This window comes from Choloepus didactylus, chromosome 9 (genome assembly GCF_015220235.1).
Source record: "Choloepus didactylus isolate mChoDid1 chromosome 9, mChoDid1.pri, whole genome shotgun sequence".
NCBI classification, from domain to species: Eukaryota; Metazoa; Chordata; class Mammalia; order Pilosa; family Megalonychidae; genus Choloepus; species Choloepus didactylus.
In genome coordinates this window covers 64344397-64360918 of record NC_051315.1, presented here as the reverse complement: position 1 = coordinate 64360918, position 16522 = coordinate 64344397, and the positions used below count along the sequence as shown (strand labels likewise).

The following is a 16522-nucleotide window of genomic DNA, read 5'->3' as shown; positions in this document are numbered from 1 at the left end:
GAACTATTTTTCTCTTAATATAAAAAATTGAACAGATTTTAATTTCACCAGAGGAAGTTATTGTTCTGAACCAAAGAATGCGTAAGATATAAATATATCATTATACCCAAAACTGTGTAATACAAAGAATGAAATACATTTTTCTTTTTGTTTTCAAAGGTCAGTCATTTCAACAACATCCAAAGTGGATGTGAATAGGCTATTGCTGGAGAGAGCAAAAAGGTTTACCCAATAAAACAATGTTTTAAATTCATCTAATAATTCAGAATTTATTGATATATATTTTTAAATATGGTTTCATTGAGATATAGTCACTGATCCAGTTTGCTAATGCTGCCATTATGCAAAATAGCAGAAATGGATTGGCTGTTATAAAGGGGGTTTATTTGGTTACACAGTTACAATCTTAAGGCCATAAAAGTATCCAAGCTAAGGTGTCAACACGAGTATAACTTCATCGAAGGAAGGCCAATGACATCTGGAAAACCTCTGTTAGCTGGGAAGGCATGTGGCTGCATCTGCTGATCCTGGGTTGTCTTCTAGCTTCTCTCTCAGCTCCTGTGCATTCTTCAGAATGTTGCTCTTGGGACATTTTGTTCTCTCTTAGCTTTTCTGGAGCAAACACTGGGCTAGCATCCCCAAAGTTTCAGCAAAAGTCAACTTTCAGTGGCCGTCTCCAAAATGTCTCTCTGAGGCACTCTGAGTTCCTTCTGTTTGTCAGCTCTTTTATATGGCTCCAATGATTTAATTAAGACACACCTAAGTGGGCGGGGCCTCACCTCCATGGAAATAATCTAATCAAAGGTATCACCCACAGTTGGGGGTGTCACATCTCCATCGAAACATCCTAATCCAGATTCCAACCTAATCAACACTAATACGTCTGCCCCCACAAGATTACATCAAAGAACATGGCATTTTGGGGGACATAATACATCCAAACCGGCACATTCACATACCCCACAAATTATCCAAGTGTACAATCAGTTTTCACAGTACCGTCATATAGTTGTACATTCATCACCAAAATCAATTTTTGAACATTTTAGTTACTCCAAAAAATAAAAAAATAAAAACAAGAATAAAAATAAAAGTAAAGAACACTCAAAGCATCCCATCCCCCCTATTATTCATTTAATTTTTGTTCCCATTTTTCTACTCATTGGATAAAGGCAGTGTGAGCCACAAGGTTTTCAAAATCGCACAGTCATGCCACATCAGCTACATAGTTATATGATTGTCTTCAAAAATGAAGACATTTCAATAGTTTCAGCTGTTTCCTTCTAGCTATTCCAATACACTAAAAACTAAAAAAGGATATCTATATAACACATAAGAATAACCTCCAGAATGACCTCTCGACTCCATTTGAAATCTCTCAGCCACTGAAACTTTGTTTTGTTTCATTTCTCTTCCCCCTTGTGGTCAAGAAGACTCTCTCAATCCCACGATGCTGGATCCAGGTTCATCCCTGGGAGTCTTGTCCCACGTTGCCAGGGAGGATTATACCCCTGGGAGTCATGTCGCCATAGGCGGAGGGTAGTGAGTTCAGCTGCCAAGTGGGCTGAGAGAGACAGAGAGAGGCCACATCTGAGCAACAAAGAGGTTCTCTGGGGATGACTCTTAGGCACAATTTTAAGTAGGCTTGGCCTCTCCAGTAACAAGCTTCATAAGGGCAAGCCCCAAGATCGAGGACTCAGCTACATAGGGTATTTCTGAGTAGATTTAATCAGGCCAACACTAAATGAACATTTTGGGGTACTTCCTAAATAGCCCTAATGTTGTAAATTATTACATTCCATAATATCAAAGATATTCTCCTAGGTATATTTTATTAGGGCCTATTTTTATCACTTCCTGAAGGTTCAGATAAATATCTTGAAATTTTAATATTTAAAAGAAAAACAAAAGTCCTAAAAATAGTAATATTTAAAGAAAAATTTGCACCAAAGTAGGTTATAGGTAAATGAGTTTACCACCAAATCTTGCTTAAAAACTCTTTTTTTTTAAAATTAAGTTTTATTGAAATATATTCACATACCATGCAATCATCCATGGTATACAATCAACTGTTCACAGTACGATCATATAGTTATGTATTCATCACCACAATCTATTTCTGAACATTTTCCTTACATCAGAAAGAATAAGAATAAGAATGAAAAATAAAAGTAAAAAAAAGAACACCCAAACCATCCCCCCATCCCACCCTATTTGTCATTTAGTTTTTGTCCCCATTTTTCTACTCATCCATCCATACACTAGCTAAAGGGAGTGTGATCCACAAGTTTTTCACAATCACACGTCATCCCTTGTAATCTACATTATTATACAGTCGTCTTCAGGAGTCCAGACTACTGGGTTGGAGTTTGGTAGTTTTAGGTATTTATTTCTAGCTATTCCAGTACATTAAAACCTAAGAGGTGTTAACTATATAGTGCATAAGAATGTCCACCAGAGTGACCTCTCGACTCCATTTGAAATCTCTCAGCCACTGAAATTATTTTGTCTCATTTTGCATCCCCCTTTTGGTCAAGAGATGTTCTCAATCCCATGATGCTGGGTCTAGATTCATCCCCGGGAGTCATATCCTGCATTGCCAGGGAGATTTATACCCCTGGGAGTCGGGTCCCGCTTAGGGGGGAGGGCAGTGAGTTCACCTGCCGAGGTGGCTCAGTTAGAGAGAGAGAGGGCCACATCTGAGCAACAAAGAGATACTCCGAGGGAGACTCTTAGGCACAATTATATGCAAGTTTAGCCTTAAAAACTCTTTTGAGGTTAAAAAAAAAAAGGCAAGAAAAAAGAATCATTTTCATAAAAATGATAAATTATATGAAATATATCTAGGTACAATTTTCCTAACTTGCAATTCTAGCAATTAACCAAAAGTAAAGAAAAATTTAATTAAGAAACTCCTCTCTTTTCAATAATGAATGCTTGACATTCAACAGATTCAGTTAGAACAGGGAAAAGATGAAAATGAAGACTCACAGAAATTCTGAGGGGAATTCAAAGACTTTAGAAGGAAGTGCTACTTTATTATGTAAGGTTGCCACAAAGCTTAGAGTTGAATTCTAAGCCTCTCAGGTTGAGAATATGATTTCTCTGGTAGTGTATTAATTGCAACAAGAGCCCACTCAAAACAATAAGAAGCTCTTGTGGCATTTGTTAAATGGGACTGTTTTGTTTTGTTTTTTAATCTGAATGCAATGACCATGTTTCAAATGGTTAACTATTTGTTTTGATAGTTTTTTCTCCATAGCATAAGTATAATATAATATTGTATATTCTATAAAAATAATATAGATATTTTAAAAAGTAAATAGCATCATGTAGAAGAGCCTTTCTCATCCTGGTTCTGGAAGAAAATAAAGCCCTAATGCCCTAGAGCAACCATTGTATGTAATAAATCAACTTCTGTCCTTTGCTTCTAGAAAGACACTATTAAAGGACCATATGTGGGAGAATTTAGGAAGTAGTAACTCAAATCGTTTTCTGTGTTCTGTGGTTCAGATGAGAAAGGCTAATCTGGAGGTCACTATTGTTACTATTTTAGTGGATATCATTCTAGTTCTTTCATATTCTCTCTCTTCTTGTCCTTCTACCTCCAAATGAACACATACATACTCGCATACCATGAATACACTTTTTAATTTCATTTATAAAAATGAGATCTTACTCTCCATACTAATCAACTTGGCCTTCATTTTTCATACAGTTTGCTTGATCTGATCTCATTTTTTCTTTTGATTTTCTGGATTTGTTTAAATTTTTGCTTAGAGTTACAGAGGAGAATGTCTCCCTATCTTCTTTTCCCACTTGCTTAGACATAGAGCTGCCCCTCCACCTTCCCAAGGCTTGGGAAGTGGTCTTGGGTCCATTCCTTTCCACCTCCTCTGAGTCTTTGCTCCATCAGTGTTGCTTGCTGTGTCTTCTACCATTAGCCTTCTGACTGCCTGGCTTATTTTCTCTGATTCTTCAGACCTCACCTGGGCCTGGCTATAGTATTCCTTCCTTTCTTCATGCACTTGATATTATAATGATAAGTCTGTACAAAGCAGAGAAAAATGCATGCTGTATTACTGTGAATGCTTCTTGAACAACTCAGCCTAAGTTCCATCCAGAGCATGAGTCTCAAGCCTTCCTCAACCTGTCTTTTATTTCAACTGCTCTGCATTTATTACTTTTCCTCAAACACTTATTGAACCTTCTTGTTCTGTGCCCTTTTTCTGTGGGTTCGTTCTTCTTTAGAGTGCTGTTCTCCCTCTAACCCGCCTCCCTTTTCCTTAGCCCCTTTTTAAAAATCGCCCCATCCTTCAAAGCCTTTGTCACAAGGAACCACCTTTGGTTATCTTTCTTAACACTCTGGCCAAAAGTGATTCCTTCTTCATTGTTTAATCAGTTCAGCACGTATTTATTGGGCACCTACTCTTGTCAGGCATTTTACCAAGATGATGGCTTGTAAAACCTACATTACTCTTATTATATTACCTTGTTTGTAAATAATAATATCTTTGTTGTTTTCTCTACTGCTCTGGACCTACCTTGTAACTGACATCATTACCCACATATTTGCTGAATGAATGAAACTTGCTGATTATTTTAGTGTTTCTGTATGCCAGCACAACTTTGATATTTTTATAAAATTGTCTTTTGGGTTAGATATCAAAAGTATTACTGACATTTAAAGGCAATGGAGAAAATATTTTTACTGATTTTGTGGGTATGTACCTAATTTAAACGTACCATGCTAAAATTATTTTTAGCAGTTGATGAGTTGTCCCTGAATCATAAGTTGTCTGACTCTCACTCTTGATTATGCTCTAGTAATGGAAGCCTGAAGTGTTTATATGCCAGGTCTAGTTGGATTTTCTGACAGAATTAAAAAAAAATTTGATGAGAGCCGTTGAGACCTCCAGCTGAAGGCCAATCAGATATTTGGTATTTATTGACCCTTAATAACTTTCTTTGAACAAGCTGCTGCTTTATGTGGAAGAACACATGATTTCTTCTTTCTTTTAATTAATTTTTATATTTCTTTTATTAGATTAAATATATCTTACCCCATCCTGAGAATAAAAGATATGCTAAGGAAAATATGGTTTAAAACAGTGGTTCTCAAAATATGGTCTGAGGACACCTCTGAGGTTCCCCAAATTCTTTTCAGAATTTTTACAAGATTAAAACTAATTTTACAATAATGGTGAGGCAATATTTGTCTTTTTCACTCTGTTCTCTCATGAGTGTGTAGTTGAGTGCATTAGTTTATTCTGCTGTACAGTTTGACAGAACAGTCCTCACAAGATTGCCTTCACTTCAGATACTAGCCACAATTTTGGTCACTTCAACTGGCTACAGATTTGGAGGTCAGGTTAAAAACTTTAGTTTCCAGTTCCTCCAGAGGTTGGAAATGATCAGGTGTGGCTCAAAGCTCCATCTCAAATCAGAGACACTCCTATCTGTAGGACGTTCTAGGGACCTAGAGATCACCTCCCAGTAGCTGAGGGCAAAGGCAAGACCTCTCTTTGTGTAAGCTTAATTCTTCATTACAAAATTGAGTCTTCCAGAATCTGCATGGCATGTGATATCACAACAGATTGAATACACAGATATGAGAATCCAGCTGTCTTGCATTAAGCCAAACAGTAAAGGGATGTGGAAAATGCAAAGCAGATTTTTTGTTTGGAAAAATAATTATTTTTCATAAAAATGTTAAGATATAATGGGTTTATTATTTTAGTAAATACTATTAAATAAATAAATGCTATTAAAATTTCTCAGATTTAATTTCTAATGTGGTTAATATTAATGATATTAAAAGCTCTTTAGAATCCAGATTTCTGACACCAAAAATTTTGAGAACCACTGGTTTAAAATATTTAAAAGAGAATAGACTTTCTAACGTTGAAGGCTAGACTCCTTTGAACATAGTAGGAGTCTCTTCAAACTGGAATGGTCATGGTTTATTATAACAGTTTATGATTGTTGAGCATTTCGGTTGAATCCAGTTTTTTTTAAAGTAATAAAACTTTAAAGTTTTATTTGCAGTCAATTTCTTCTACATTAATATTTTCAAACATCCTTAGTTAAATTTTTTTTAGAATAAATTTCTAGGAGTGTAACTGCTGGATCAAAAGTATATACATAAGGAACTGATGTGACCTGATATATAAATTCAAAGGCCAAATATACTCCTATATATTTTTGTGTTAATCAGTGTCCCAATTAGCAGGTATTCAGTAACTCCCTTGTTAGTCTCTCTCTTCCCACAAATAATCCAAGTTCAAATCCTTGGAGGCTTTCTCAGGCCCAAAGTGGTCCTGTACTTGCCCAAACACCAGAAAGAGGGCTGTGGTTGAAGACCAACCCTGAACTGTTTATCTTATTTTATATTTTTTGTTAGAGAAGTTGTAAGTTTACAAAACAATCACATGCTAAAATACAGGATTCCCCTACATCAGCCACCACCAACACATTGCAATGGTGTGGAACTCTTGTTAAAACTGATTATAGCAATTTTTAAAATAATTGTATTATTTTTTAACAGTAGTTACTTGTGTTACAACTGATTATTATTATAGATTATTAAAATAGTTCTATCTATGGTCCATTATTTACATTAGGTTTTTTTTTTCCCATATCCCATCCCATTATTACCACACTGTATTAGTATTGCACATTTGTTAAAATTTATATACTTCTACTATTAAGTATAATCCATCATCTACAGTAGGATTCACTGTGTTCTATAGTCCCTGTTTTTATCTTTTAATTTTTATTCTAGTAAGATATAGAACCTAAAGTTTCCCCTTTTAACCACATTCACCTATTTTTCAGTGTTATGTTACACTCATAATGATGTGCTACTGTCACCACCATCCATTTCCAAACCTTTATCATCAGCCTAAATAGAAATTCTGTACAAGTTAAGCATCAATTCCCCATTCTCTAACTTCAGTCTGTCTCCTGGTAACCTATATTCTAGATGCGAAATTTATGAGTTTGCTTATTGTAATAGCTCATAACAGTGGAATCATGCAGTGTTTGTCCTTTTGTGTCTGGCTTCACTCAGCATAATGTCCTCAGGTGTCATCTATGTTGTTGCTTGCATCAAGAATTCATTCCTTTTTACAGCTAAATAATATCCCATTGTATGTATATACCACATATTATTTATCCATTTATCAGTTGACGGACACTTGGGTTGCTTCCATCTTTTGGCAATTGTGAATAATTCCTCTATGAACATTGGTGTGCAAGTAACTGTTCAAGTCCCTGCATTCGGTACTTCTGAGTATATACCTAAAAATGGGATTGCCAGCTCATATTGTAATTCTATATGTAGTTTCCTGAGGAACTGCCATACTGTCTTCTACAGTGGCTGTACCATTTTATGTTTCCACCAGCAATTAATGAGTGTTCCTTTTTCTCTATATTCTCTTCAAGACTTGTCATTTTCTGATTTTTTGATAGTGGCCATTCTAGAAGGTATGAAATGATATCTCATTGTGATTTTGATTTGCAGTCTCTAACAGCTAGTGATGTCGAGCACCTTTTTATGTGTTTTTTAGCCATTTGTATTTCCTCTTTGGGAAATGTCTATCCATGTTTTTTGCCCATTTTTAAATTGGGCTGTTTGCTTTTTTACTGTTGAGTTATATGATTTCTTTATATATTCTGGATATTAAACCATTATTGGATATGTGGTTTCCAAATATTTTCTCTGAGTAGGTTGTCTTTTCACTTTCTTGACAAATTCTTTGATGCACAGAAGTTTTTAACTTTGAAGAGGTCCCATTTATGTATTTTTTTCTTTCATTGCTTGTGCTTTGGGTGTAAAATCTAAGATACCATTGCCTACCACAAGATCTTGAGGATGCTTCCATACATTTTCTTTTAGGAGTTCTATAGTCCTGGTTCTTATATTTAGGTCTTTGATCCATTTTGAGTGAATTTTTGTGTATTATGTGAGATAAGGGTCTTCTTTCATTCTTTTGCATATGGATATGCAGTTCTCCCAGCACTTTTGTTGAAGAGACTATTCTTTCCCAATTAAGTGAACTTGGGAGCCTTGTCAAAAATCAATTGGCTGTAGATGTGAGGATCTATTTCTGAACTCTCAGTTCAATTCCATTGGTCAATATATTTATCTTTATGCCAGTAGCATGCTGTTTTGACCACTGTAGCTTTGTAATATGCTTTAAAGTCAGGAAATGTGAGTCCTCCAACCTTGTTCTTCTTTTTCAAGATATTTTTGGGATCTCTAACTCTTCCAAATCAATTTGATAATTGGCTTTTCCATTTCTACAATGTAGACAGTTGTTATTCTTATTGGGATTGCATTGAATCTGTAATTCAATTTGGGTATAATTAACATCTTAATGATATTTAGCCCTCCAATCCATGAACACAAAATGTCCTTCCATTTGCTTAGGTCTTCTTTGATTTCTTTTAGCAATGTTTTGTAGTTTTCAGTGTACAAGTCCTTTACATCCTTGGTTAAATTTATTCCTAGATATTTTATTCTTTTAGTTGCTATTGTACATGGAATTTTTTCTTGATTTCCTCCTCAGATTGCTCATTAATAATGTATGGAATCACTACTGATTTTTGTGTGTTAATCTGTATCCTGCCACTTTGCTGAACTCATTTATTAGCTCTAGTATCATTATTGTAGATTTTTGGGGACTTTCTATACAGAAGATCATGTCATCTGCAAATAGTGAAAGTTTTACTTTTTCCTTTCCAATTCAGTTATTTTTATTTCTTTTTCTTGCCCAATTGCTATGGCTAGAACTTCTAGGACACTGTTGAATAACAAAGGTGACAGTGGGTGTGCTTGTCCTGTTCCAAGTCTTATAAGGAAACCTTTCAATCTTTCACCATTGAGTACAATGTTAGCTGGGTGTTTTTCATATGTGCCCTTTATCATATTGAGGAAGTTTCCTTCTATTACTATTTTTCAAAGTATTTTTATCCAGAAAGGATGCTGGATTTTGTCAAATGCCTGTCTGCGTCAATCGAAATGATCATGTGGTTTTTTTCCCTTTTGGTTTTTTATAAGATGTATTACATTAATTGATTTTCTTGTGATGACTCATCATTGCATACCTGGGGTAAAATCCGCTTGATCATGGTATATAATTCTTTTAATGTGCTGTTGGATTCAATTTGCAAGTTTTTTTTTTTTGAGGATTTTTACATCTATGTTTATAAGAGATGGTGGTCTGTAATTTTCTTTTCTTGTATTATCTTTGTCTGGCTTTGTTTTTAGGGGTGATTTAGGCCTCATAGAATGAGTAATTTCAATCTTTGAAAATTTATTGAGACTTGTTTGCGACCCAACATGTGGTCTTTCCTGGAGAATGATCCATGTGTACTTGAGAAGAATGTATATCCTACTATTTTGGCGTAAAATGTTTTGTTTATGTCTGTTAGATTTCATTCACTTATCATATTCTTCAAGTTCTCTGTTTCCTTATTGATCCTCTCTCTAGATGTTCTGTATATTGACGAAAGTGGATTTGAAGTCTCCAACTATTATCGTAGTGTGGCAGTTTGAATATATTGTGTCCCCCAAATGCCATTATCTTTGATGTAATCTTGTGTGGGCAGACATTATCAGTGTTGATTAGATTGTAATTCTTTGAGTGTCTCTTTGGAATGCGCCCCACCCAGCTGTGGGTGATGACTCTGATTGGATAAGTTCCATGGGGGTGTTGCTCCACCCATTCAGGGTGGGTCTAAGTTGATCAGTGGAGCCATATAAATGAGCTGACATAGCAGAAGGAACTCAGTGCAGCTGCGAGTGATGTTTTGAAGAGGAGCTACAGCCAAGAGGGACACTTTGAAGAAAGCACAGGAGCTGCAAATGAGAGACAGTTTGAACATAGCCGTTGAAAGCAGACTCTTGCTCCAGAGAAGCTAAGAGAGGACAGACATCCCAAGTGCAACTAAGAGTGACATTTTTGAAGAACTGCAGCCTAGAGAGGAACATCCTGGGAGAAAGCCATAGAGAAACCAGAACTTTGGAGCAGACGCCAGCCACATGCCTTCCCAGCTAACAGAGGTTTTCTGGACACCATTGGCCATCCTCCAGTGAAGGTACCCGATTGCTGATGTGTTACCTTGGACACTTTATGGCCTTAAGACTGTAACTGTGTAACCAAATAAACCCCCTTTTATAAAAGCCAATCCGTCTCTGGTGTTTTGCATTCTGGCAGCATTAGCAAACTAGAACATGTAGAGACGTCTGTTTCTCCCTTCAGTTTTGTCAGTGTTTGCCTAATGTGTTTTGGGCACCCTGGTGAGGTTCATAAATATTTCTTCTTCATTGATTTGCCCTTTTGATTAATATCTAGTGTCCCTCTTTGTCTCTTACAACAGTTTTGCATTTAAAGTCTGTTTTGCCTGATATTAGTATAGCTTCCCCAGCTCTTTTTTGGTTACTATTTGCATGGAATATCTTTCTCTAGTCTTTCACTTTCAACCTATATGTGTCTTTGGGTCTAAAATGAGTCTTTTTAAAACAGCATATAGTTGAATCATGCTTTTCTATCCATTTTGCCAATTTGTGTCTTTTGATTGGGGCATTTAATCCATTAACATTCAGTGTTACTAATGAAGAGGCCTGTTCTAGTTTGCTAATGCTGCCAGGGTGCAAAATACCAAAAATGGATTGGCTTTAATAAAAGGGGGTTTATTTGGTTACACAGTTACAATCTTAAGGTCATAAAGTCTACAGGGTAATGCATCAACAATCGGGTACCTTCACTGGAGGATGGCCAATGGTGTCCGGAAAACCTCTGTTAGCTGGGAAGGCATGTGGCTGGTGTCTGCTCCAGAGTTTTGGTTTCAAAATGGCTTTCTCCCAGGACGTTCCTCTATAGGCTTCAGCTTCTCTCCAAAGTGTCTTTCTCAGTTGCTTTTGGGGTATTTGTCCTTTCTTAGCTTCTCCAGAGCAAGTCTGCTTTCAAAGACCATCTCCAAGATGTCTCTGTAAACTGCAGTTCCTCTCTCAGCTTCTGTGCATTCTTCAAAGTGTCCCTCTTGGCTGTAGCAAGCTCGCTCCTTCTGTCTGAACTTATATAGTGCTCCAGTAAACTAATCAAGGCCCATGCTGAATGGGTGGGGCCACACCTCCATGGAAATTATCTGGTGAAAGATCTCACCCACAGTTGAGTGATCACATCTCCACGGAAACATCCAATCAAAAGTCTCCAACCCAATCAACACCAATACGTTTCCTGCCCACAGAAGACTGCATAAAGATAATGGTGTTTGGGGGGACATAAAACATCCAAACCAGCACAAGGCTGTACTTGCATCAGTGATTTTATCCTCAGTTTTTACATGTCATATCCTTTTTTGGGTCTCTCTTTTTACCCTTTTAGTTACACTTGCTGATAATCATTTCTTAACACTACCTCAAGCCACTCTCTCCTGCTTATCCTTTCAGCCTGCAGAACTCCCTTTAGTATTTCTTGTAGGGCAGATCTCTTGTTGACAGACTCTTTCAGTTTCTGTTTATCTGTGAATATTTTAAACTATTCCTCATTTCTGAAGTACAGTTTTGCTGGATAAAGACTTTTTGGCTGGTAGTTTTTCTCTCTCAGTACCATAAATATATCATGCCACTGCCTTCTTGCCTCCATGGTTTCTGATGAGAAATAGACACTTAGTCTTATGGCACAGCCTTTGTATGTGACAAATCACTTTTCTCTTGTTGCCTTTAGAATTTCTCTTTATCATTGGCATTTGATAATCTGATTCATGTGTGTCTTGGAGTAGGCCTATTAAGATTTATTCAGTTTGCAGTACATTGCGTTTCTTGGACATGTATGTCTTTCATAAGAGTTGCGAAATTTTGGGCCATTATTTCCTCAAGTATTTTTTATTCCCCCTTTCCCTTTTCTCCTTCTAGGACACCCATGGCATGTATGTTTGTGCACTTAATTCTCTCATTCAGCTCCCTGAGTCCCTGCTCAATATTTTCCATTCTTTTCTCTATCTGTTCTTCTGTCTGTATGATTTCGATTGTCTTGTCTTCTAGTTCACTGTTTCTTTCTTTTGCCAGTTATCTGCCCTTGTATGCCTCTAGTGTACTTTTAATCTCTTGTATTATGCCTTTCATTTCCATAATTTCTGTTATGTTTCTTTTTATACTCTCAAATTCTTCTTTATGCTTGCACATTGTCTTCTTAATATTCTTTATCTTTTCATCCATATTTTCCTTCATCTCCTTGAATTTAGATTTGTTTGAACAACTTTTATTAGATTTTTCAAATTCTGTGTTTCCTCTGAAGTTTTAATTTCTTCCTTTCACTGAGTCATAGCTTCCTGTTCCTTGGTATATGGCTTGTAATTTGTTGCTGATGTCTATGCATTTGATTATCTTGAAGAGTTTACTCTGAAGGTCAGTTTCTCTCTCTTGCCTAGGTTTTTTTTTTTTCTTGATTGACTTTGTTAAAGCTCTTCTTTGATGTTTGGGTCAAGTTATTCTTAGATCTTTAGAATAGCCTGTGTTTGACTGATTAGTTGTTTTTCAGATCTTCTTCATCTGCTTCTTGCACTGGATATGCAGTACAGTTTTTAAGATTGCATTTTTTGCATGTAATTATTTCACTTCCAGGAGAAAGTTTTCTTTCCTTTTTTCCTTCTCCATGCATCTTGATCTGTTTTGTTTGTTTTTGTTTTGCTTCTTTAGTTTTTTTCACTCCCTTAGTTGTCTCTAGTTGTTTTTGCCTGGAGGTCTAATTCTGGAAACAGGGCCACCCCGGAGAGGACTTTCCCAAGTCAGTATTTCCTAGCCAAAACAGGGCCAGGGTCCCACAAGGGAGACACAGACTGGCTCCCCTGTGTCCTGGGGAGGGAATCAGGAAGTATACCAAAAGCCTGTTTGAAGGCCTTCAAAGCTGTACTTTCCTGGCCTGCCTAGCAAATGCACCCCTTTAGCTAACTTTCCCCACAGCCCTGAGAGAGCACTAAGTCTTTAAATCTCCATTGTGTCCTCCCCTGTTGGGAGTGGCAATGAAACAATGGCTGCTGCTGCCTTTATCCAGGGTGAGTTAAAACAGTAGCTCAGAGCCAGGACCCAGTGATCAGATGTGCCTACCCTTGTTCTGGGGAAAAAGGATTTTATATCCCTTTCTGTCTCCAGTGAGCCATCCTGGGACTGGACCCCAAGGCGCCTGCCCCCAGAGTGGAGGATGGGCACTGCCGTGCAGAAAGAGCAACTCACTGTTCTCCACAATAGTTCATCAGTCTCTTCCTCCTGCTCTTCCCTGAATGCTGTACAGTGTTCCTCTGGCTGCCAGAACTCCAGAACAGTTGTTTCAGACAGTTCCTGCCTGTTCAACAGCCATTTTGGTGGAAGGACTGAGTCCCAGAACTCCCTACTCCATCGTCTTCCCTGAGCTGTTTATTAATAGCTGCTTGTCCAACTGCTGCTGGGATACCATTTCTGGTCAGACTATGGCCCATGTCACAGCAGTGACCCCGGTTGGAAGTCAGGATTGCAGCTTTTTTTAGTTATACTGACATATACTAAACAATATAGCATGCTAAGGAGACTGACATGAGAGACACTTCAGCATCAGCCTCTTACTGTGCCAGAATTTGCCCTCCTTAGTAAACCCATAGCCCTTTTTGTGCACCTAAATCAATGGTTTCAATTTAATCGTTCTTCAGTGTCTGTTGTTTTTGACCAATGGGACTTGGTTTGGGGTATGAGTTCTTCTATGACAGATCTCCTTAACTTTGAATCTCAGGAACCAAAGATTGGGGTCATGTTTCTTGCTTTCCAGAAGACCCTTGGATCCTAGGATATTGGTCTCCCTCACTCGGGTAACTAATTTTGCATATCAAGAAGTTGAGTCCTGTTTTTCTGAACCATTCAGGTTTCTTGCCCAGTTGGCCACTCTCCTCTTTCCTGGCTCCACATGGGCTGTCTTTCACATGGTGCCCTTGAGATTAGGAGTTCATACTGGTTGGAGCCAGACAGAGGTTGAGACACACATGGAAATTTAGATGAGCCCTGAGAGAGTGAATTTATACTCTCCTATTAAATCCTGAATTGACTACATATCACACTCCTTAGGGTTGAATGACAGTATGGCAGCATTCAAATGTCCTCAGTGAAGTCCATAAAGTGACTTGAATGTTTACAGGCAAAATTTTACTAGTATTGAAAAAAAATCACTGAATTAATTATAATTTAATTAACACAAACCTCAATATAATTAACCACCAAAACACACACACACGTGTACCCTAGCTAAGCAAATATGTATGTATCGATAAATCACTGCATTAAGGTCCTGTTTTATCCTAACTTTATATCATCAGTAGGTGAGTTCACCTGAACTGGCTGTTTTCCTGGATAATTACTCATTCATATATTTGCTGCATTCATTCATGCATACTTCATTTATTCACATAATATTTTACTCATTCAATAAGCAAACATACCTGAACACCTCTCTTTGGGACCAAGCAATTTCTACATCAGCTGAGACTTTCACTTTTACATTCTTATGCCCATAATTGATGGTCTTACTGTAGCACTCTGATTCAATTTATGTGGTTTATGTGAAAACATAAATGAAATGTGAGATTGTAATTTAAAGATTAGCTTGAATGTTTGAGTCTGTGACCATTTTTACTTGAACTACGTATGCTAGATTCAGCCTTTTCAATGAACTTTCAGGAATTTTCTTGCCTCCTTAGAGACCAAGGTTTTTAGAATCAAATTCCTGTGGGTTCACTTTGGAGGCCAGCAGAGCCAGGTAATAAGGCTGGCCATACCTCCCATACCACAAAGCTGGGTCTGCTGGTTTGGCTACACTGAGCTTTTGGCTGACAGTTATTCTTCAACAATGCTTTCCTGATGAAAATTCAGATCACACTATCCCCTCTCTTTTTTCTAATTCCCCCATCTCCCTCATGCATTTGTATTTTTATCTCTTTCCGCTTCCTCTTCACCCTGTTGCCTGCATCTTCATTCAAGCAGATCATGGAGAAATGGACTTGAAAAGCAGATGTTCACCTCATGCTCTGTGTACTTCCCTGAATACACTCTCTTCCATTGAAGTGTTTCTCATTTCCTGGGTTTTATGTCTAGGATGTATGGGAACTAAGGTCTGTACCTTGCTTCTCTTCTCTCCAGTTACACTGTTCATTCCCGAATGTAATGGGGAGAGTATAGTAATACTCACGTTGCTGGGGATTAAAATCATTATCTGGTCAACGTGATTGAAAAAGAAGTCCAATGACTTCAGGGAGCTTTCAGTGAACTAAAGCACAGAATTCAGCCTAGAGAAACAAAGACTTTATTGACTATGACCTCGGTGACTGTCAGAATAAGAGCCAACAGCAAAAATTACCTTGATGTTTTTCTGTGTGAAGCAGTTGAATAAACACAAGTGGCTTTCTTGTAAAACTGTACCCCAAGAAAGGAGAGACTGAGACTAATAAATCTTCTAAATGATAAAATATTCAGTAGTATTAATTTGATGTTTATTTTTTCAGATACAGATGAATATAGACCTCCTGTTTGGAAATCTTACTGTAAGTATACTAATAATTTTAATTGGGTGGGTTATAGTGCTTTATAAGTTACATAAAAATATTAGGAACACTAGATATAAAGGGCTAAAACAAGATTCATTCCATTTTGTACCTGTTATTGAAAATTAATTGGGCATGGCAAAAGAGAAGTAACTTTGTTGAAACGGGTGTTTCCACAACGTCTATATATAGTTTGCGTATCTGGAATGCATCTCACCCACCTGTGCTTGCATGGAATTCCATATAATAGATCTTGACACCACATGTTGAAAATGGCTGATAAAACTGATGCAAGGAGAAGCTAATTAAACATTCAAGCAGCCGTGCTTGATGGTGGGCGCCTGGAATCTCAGCTTTCTGGGAGGCTGAGGCCGGTGGATCATGGGTGCTTAAGGGTTCAAGACTGTGCTGTGTGAAGCAGACGTCCGCACCTGGCGTGGCACCAACATGGGGTTCCTGGGGGAGCCCAGGGGCACCAGGTTGTATACAGAGGCTGCGACCCTGCCCAGGCCAGACCCCGAGCAGGTCAAACTCCCAGTGCTGGGAGGCAATGGGACCGCGCCTGTGAGTAATGCCTGCAGTTCAGCCCGAGACATTCAACGAGACCCGGTCTCTTTTAGAAAAAAAAAAATTCAAGCAACCTAATTATTTTCAGGTCTTGATTCTTTCTGTGAAAAAGGAATAAATACATGTTGATAAGATGAAGTAAAAGAAAAGTGTTTTTTTTTAAGAATTGTTTTCCCAAAACATACAAGTGTCATTTGATTTTTATGTCACTCTTTAAACTTTGCATTAGAATAAAATCCTGCAGAAGAGTCAACGTTCTTAGTCTTTTATTTTCCCTTCCTTCTTTCCTGGAGAACAAATCTCATCAAGTAGAAGATATTTCAAATTTTAAAAAAATAGAATGTGGTTCATATAATCAAAGGAGTTTTTAAAAATTCCTGTAAAGTTC

The 16522-nt window shown here is 37.4% G+C and overlaps 1 protein-coding gene across 1 annotated transcript in view; it reads left to right on the top strand.

Moving 5' to 3' along the window:
• Nucleotides 1–16522, top strand: part of CHN1 (chimerin 1) — a 223361-nt gene that overhangs the window by 58623 nt on the left and 148216 nt on the right. Inside the window, exon 3 of the mRNA XM_037849301.1 lies at nt 15529–15567. Coding sequence (XP_037705229.1) covers nt 15529–15567 — 39 coding nt within the window. The remainder of the gene's footprint in view (nt 1–15528; nt 15568–16522) is intronic.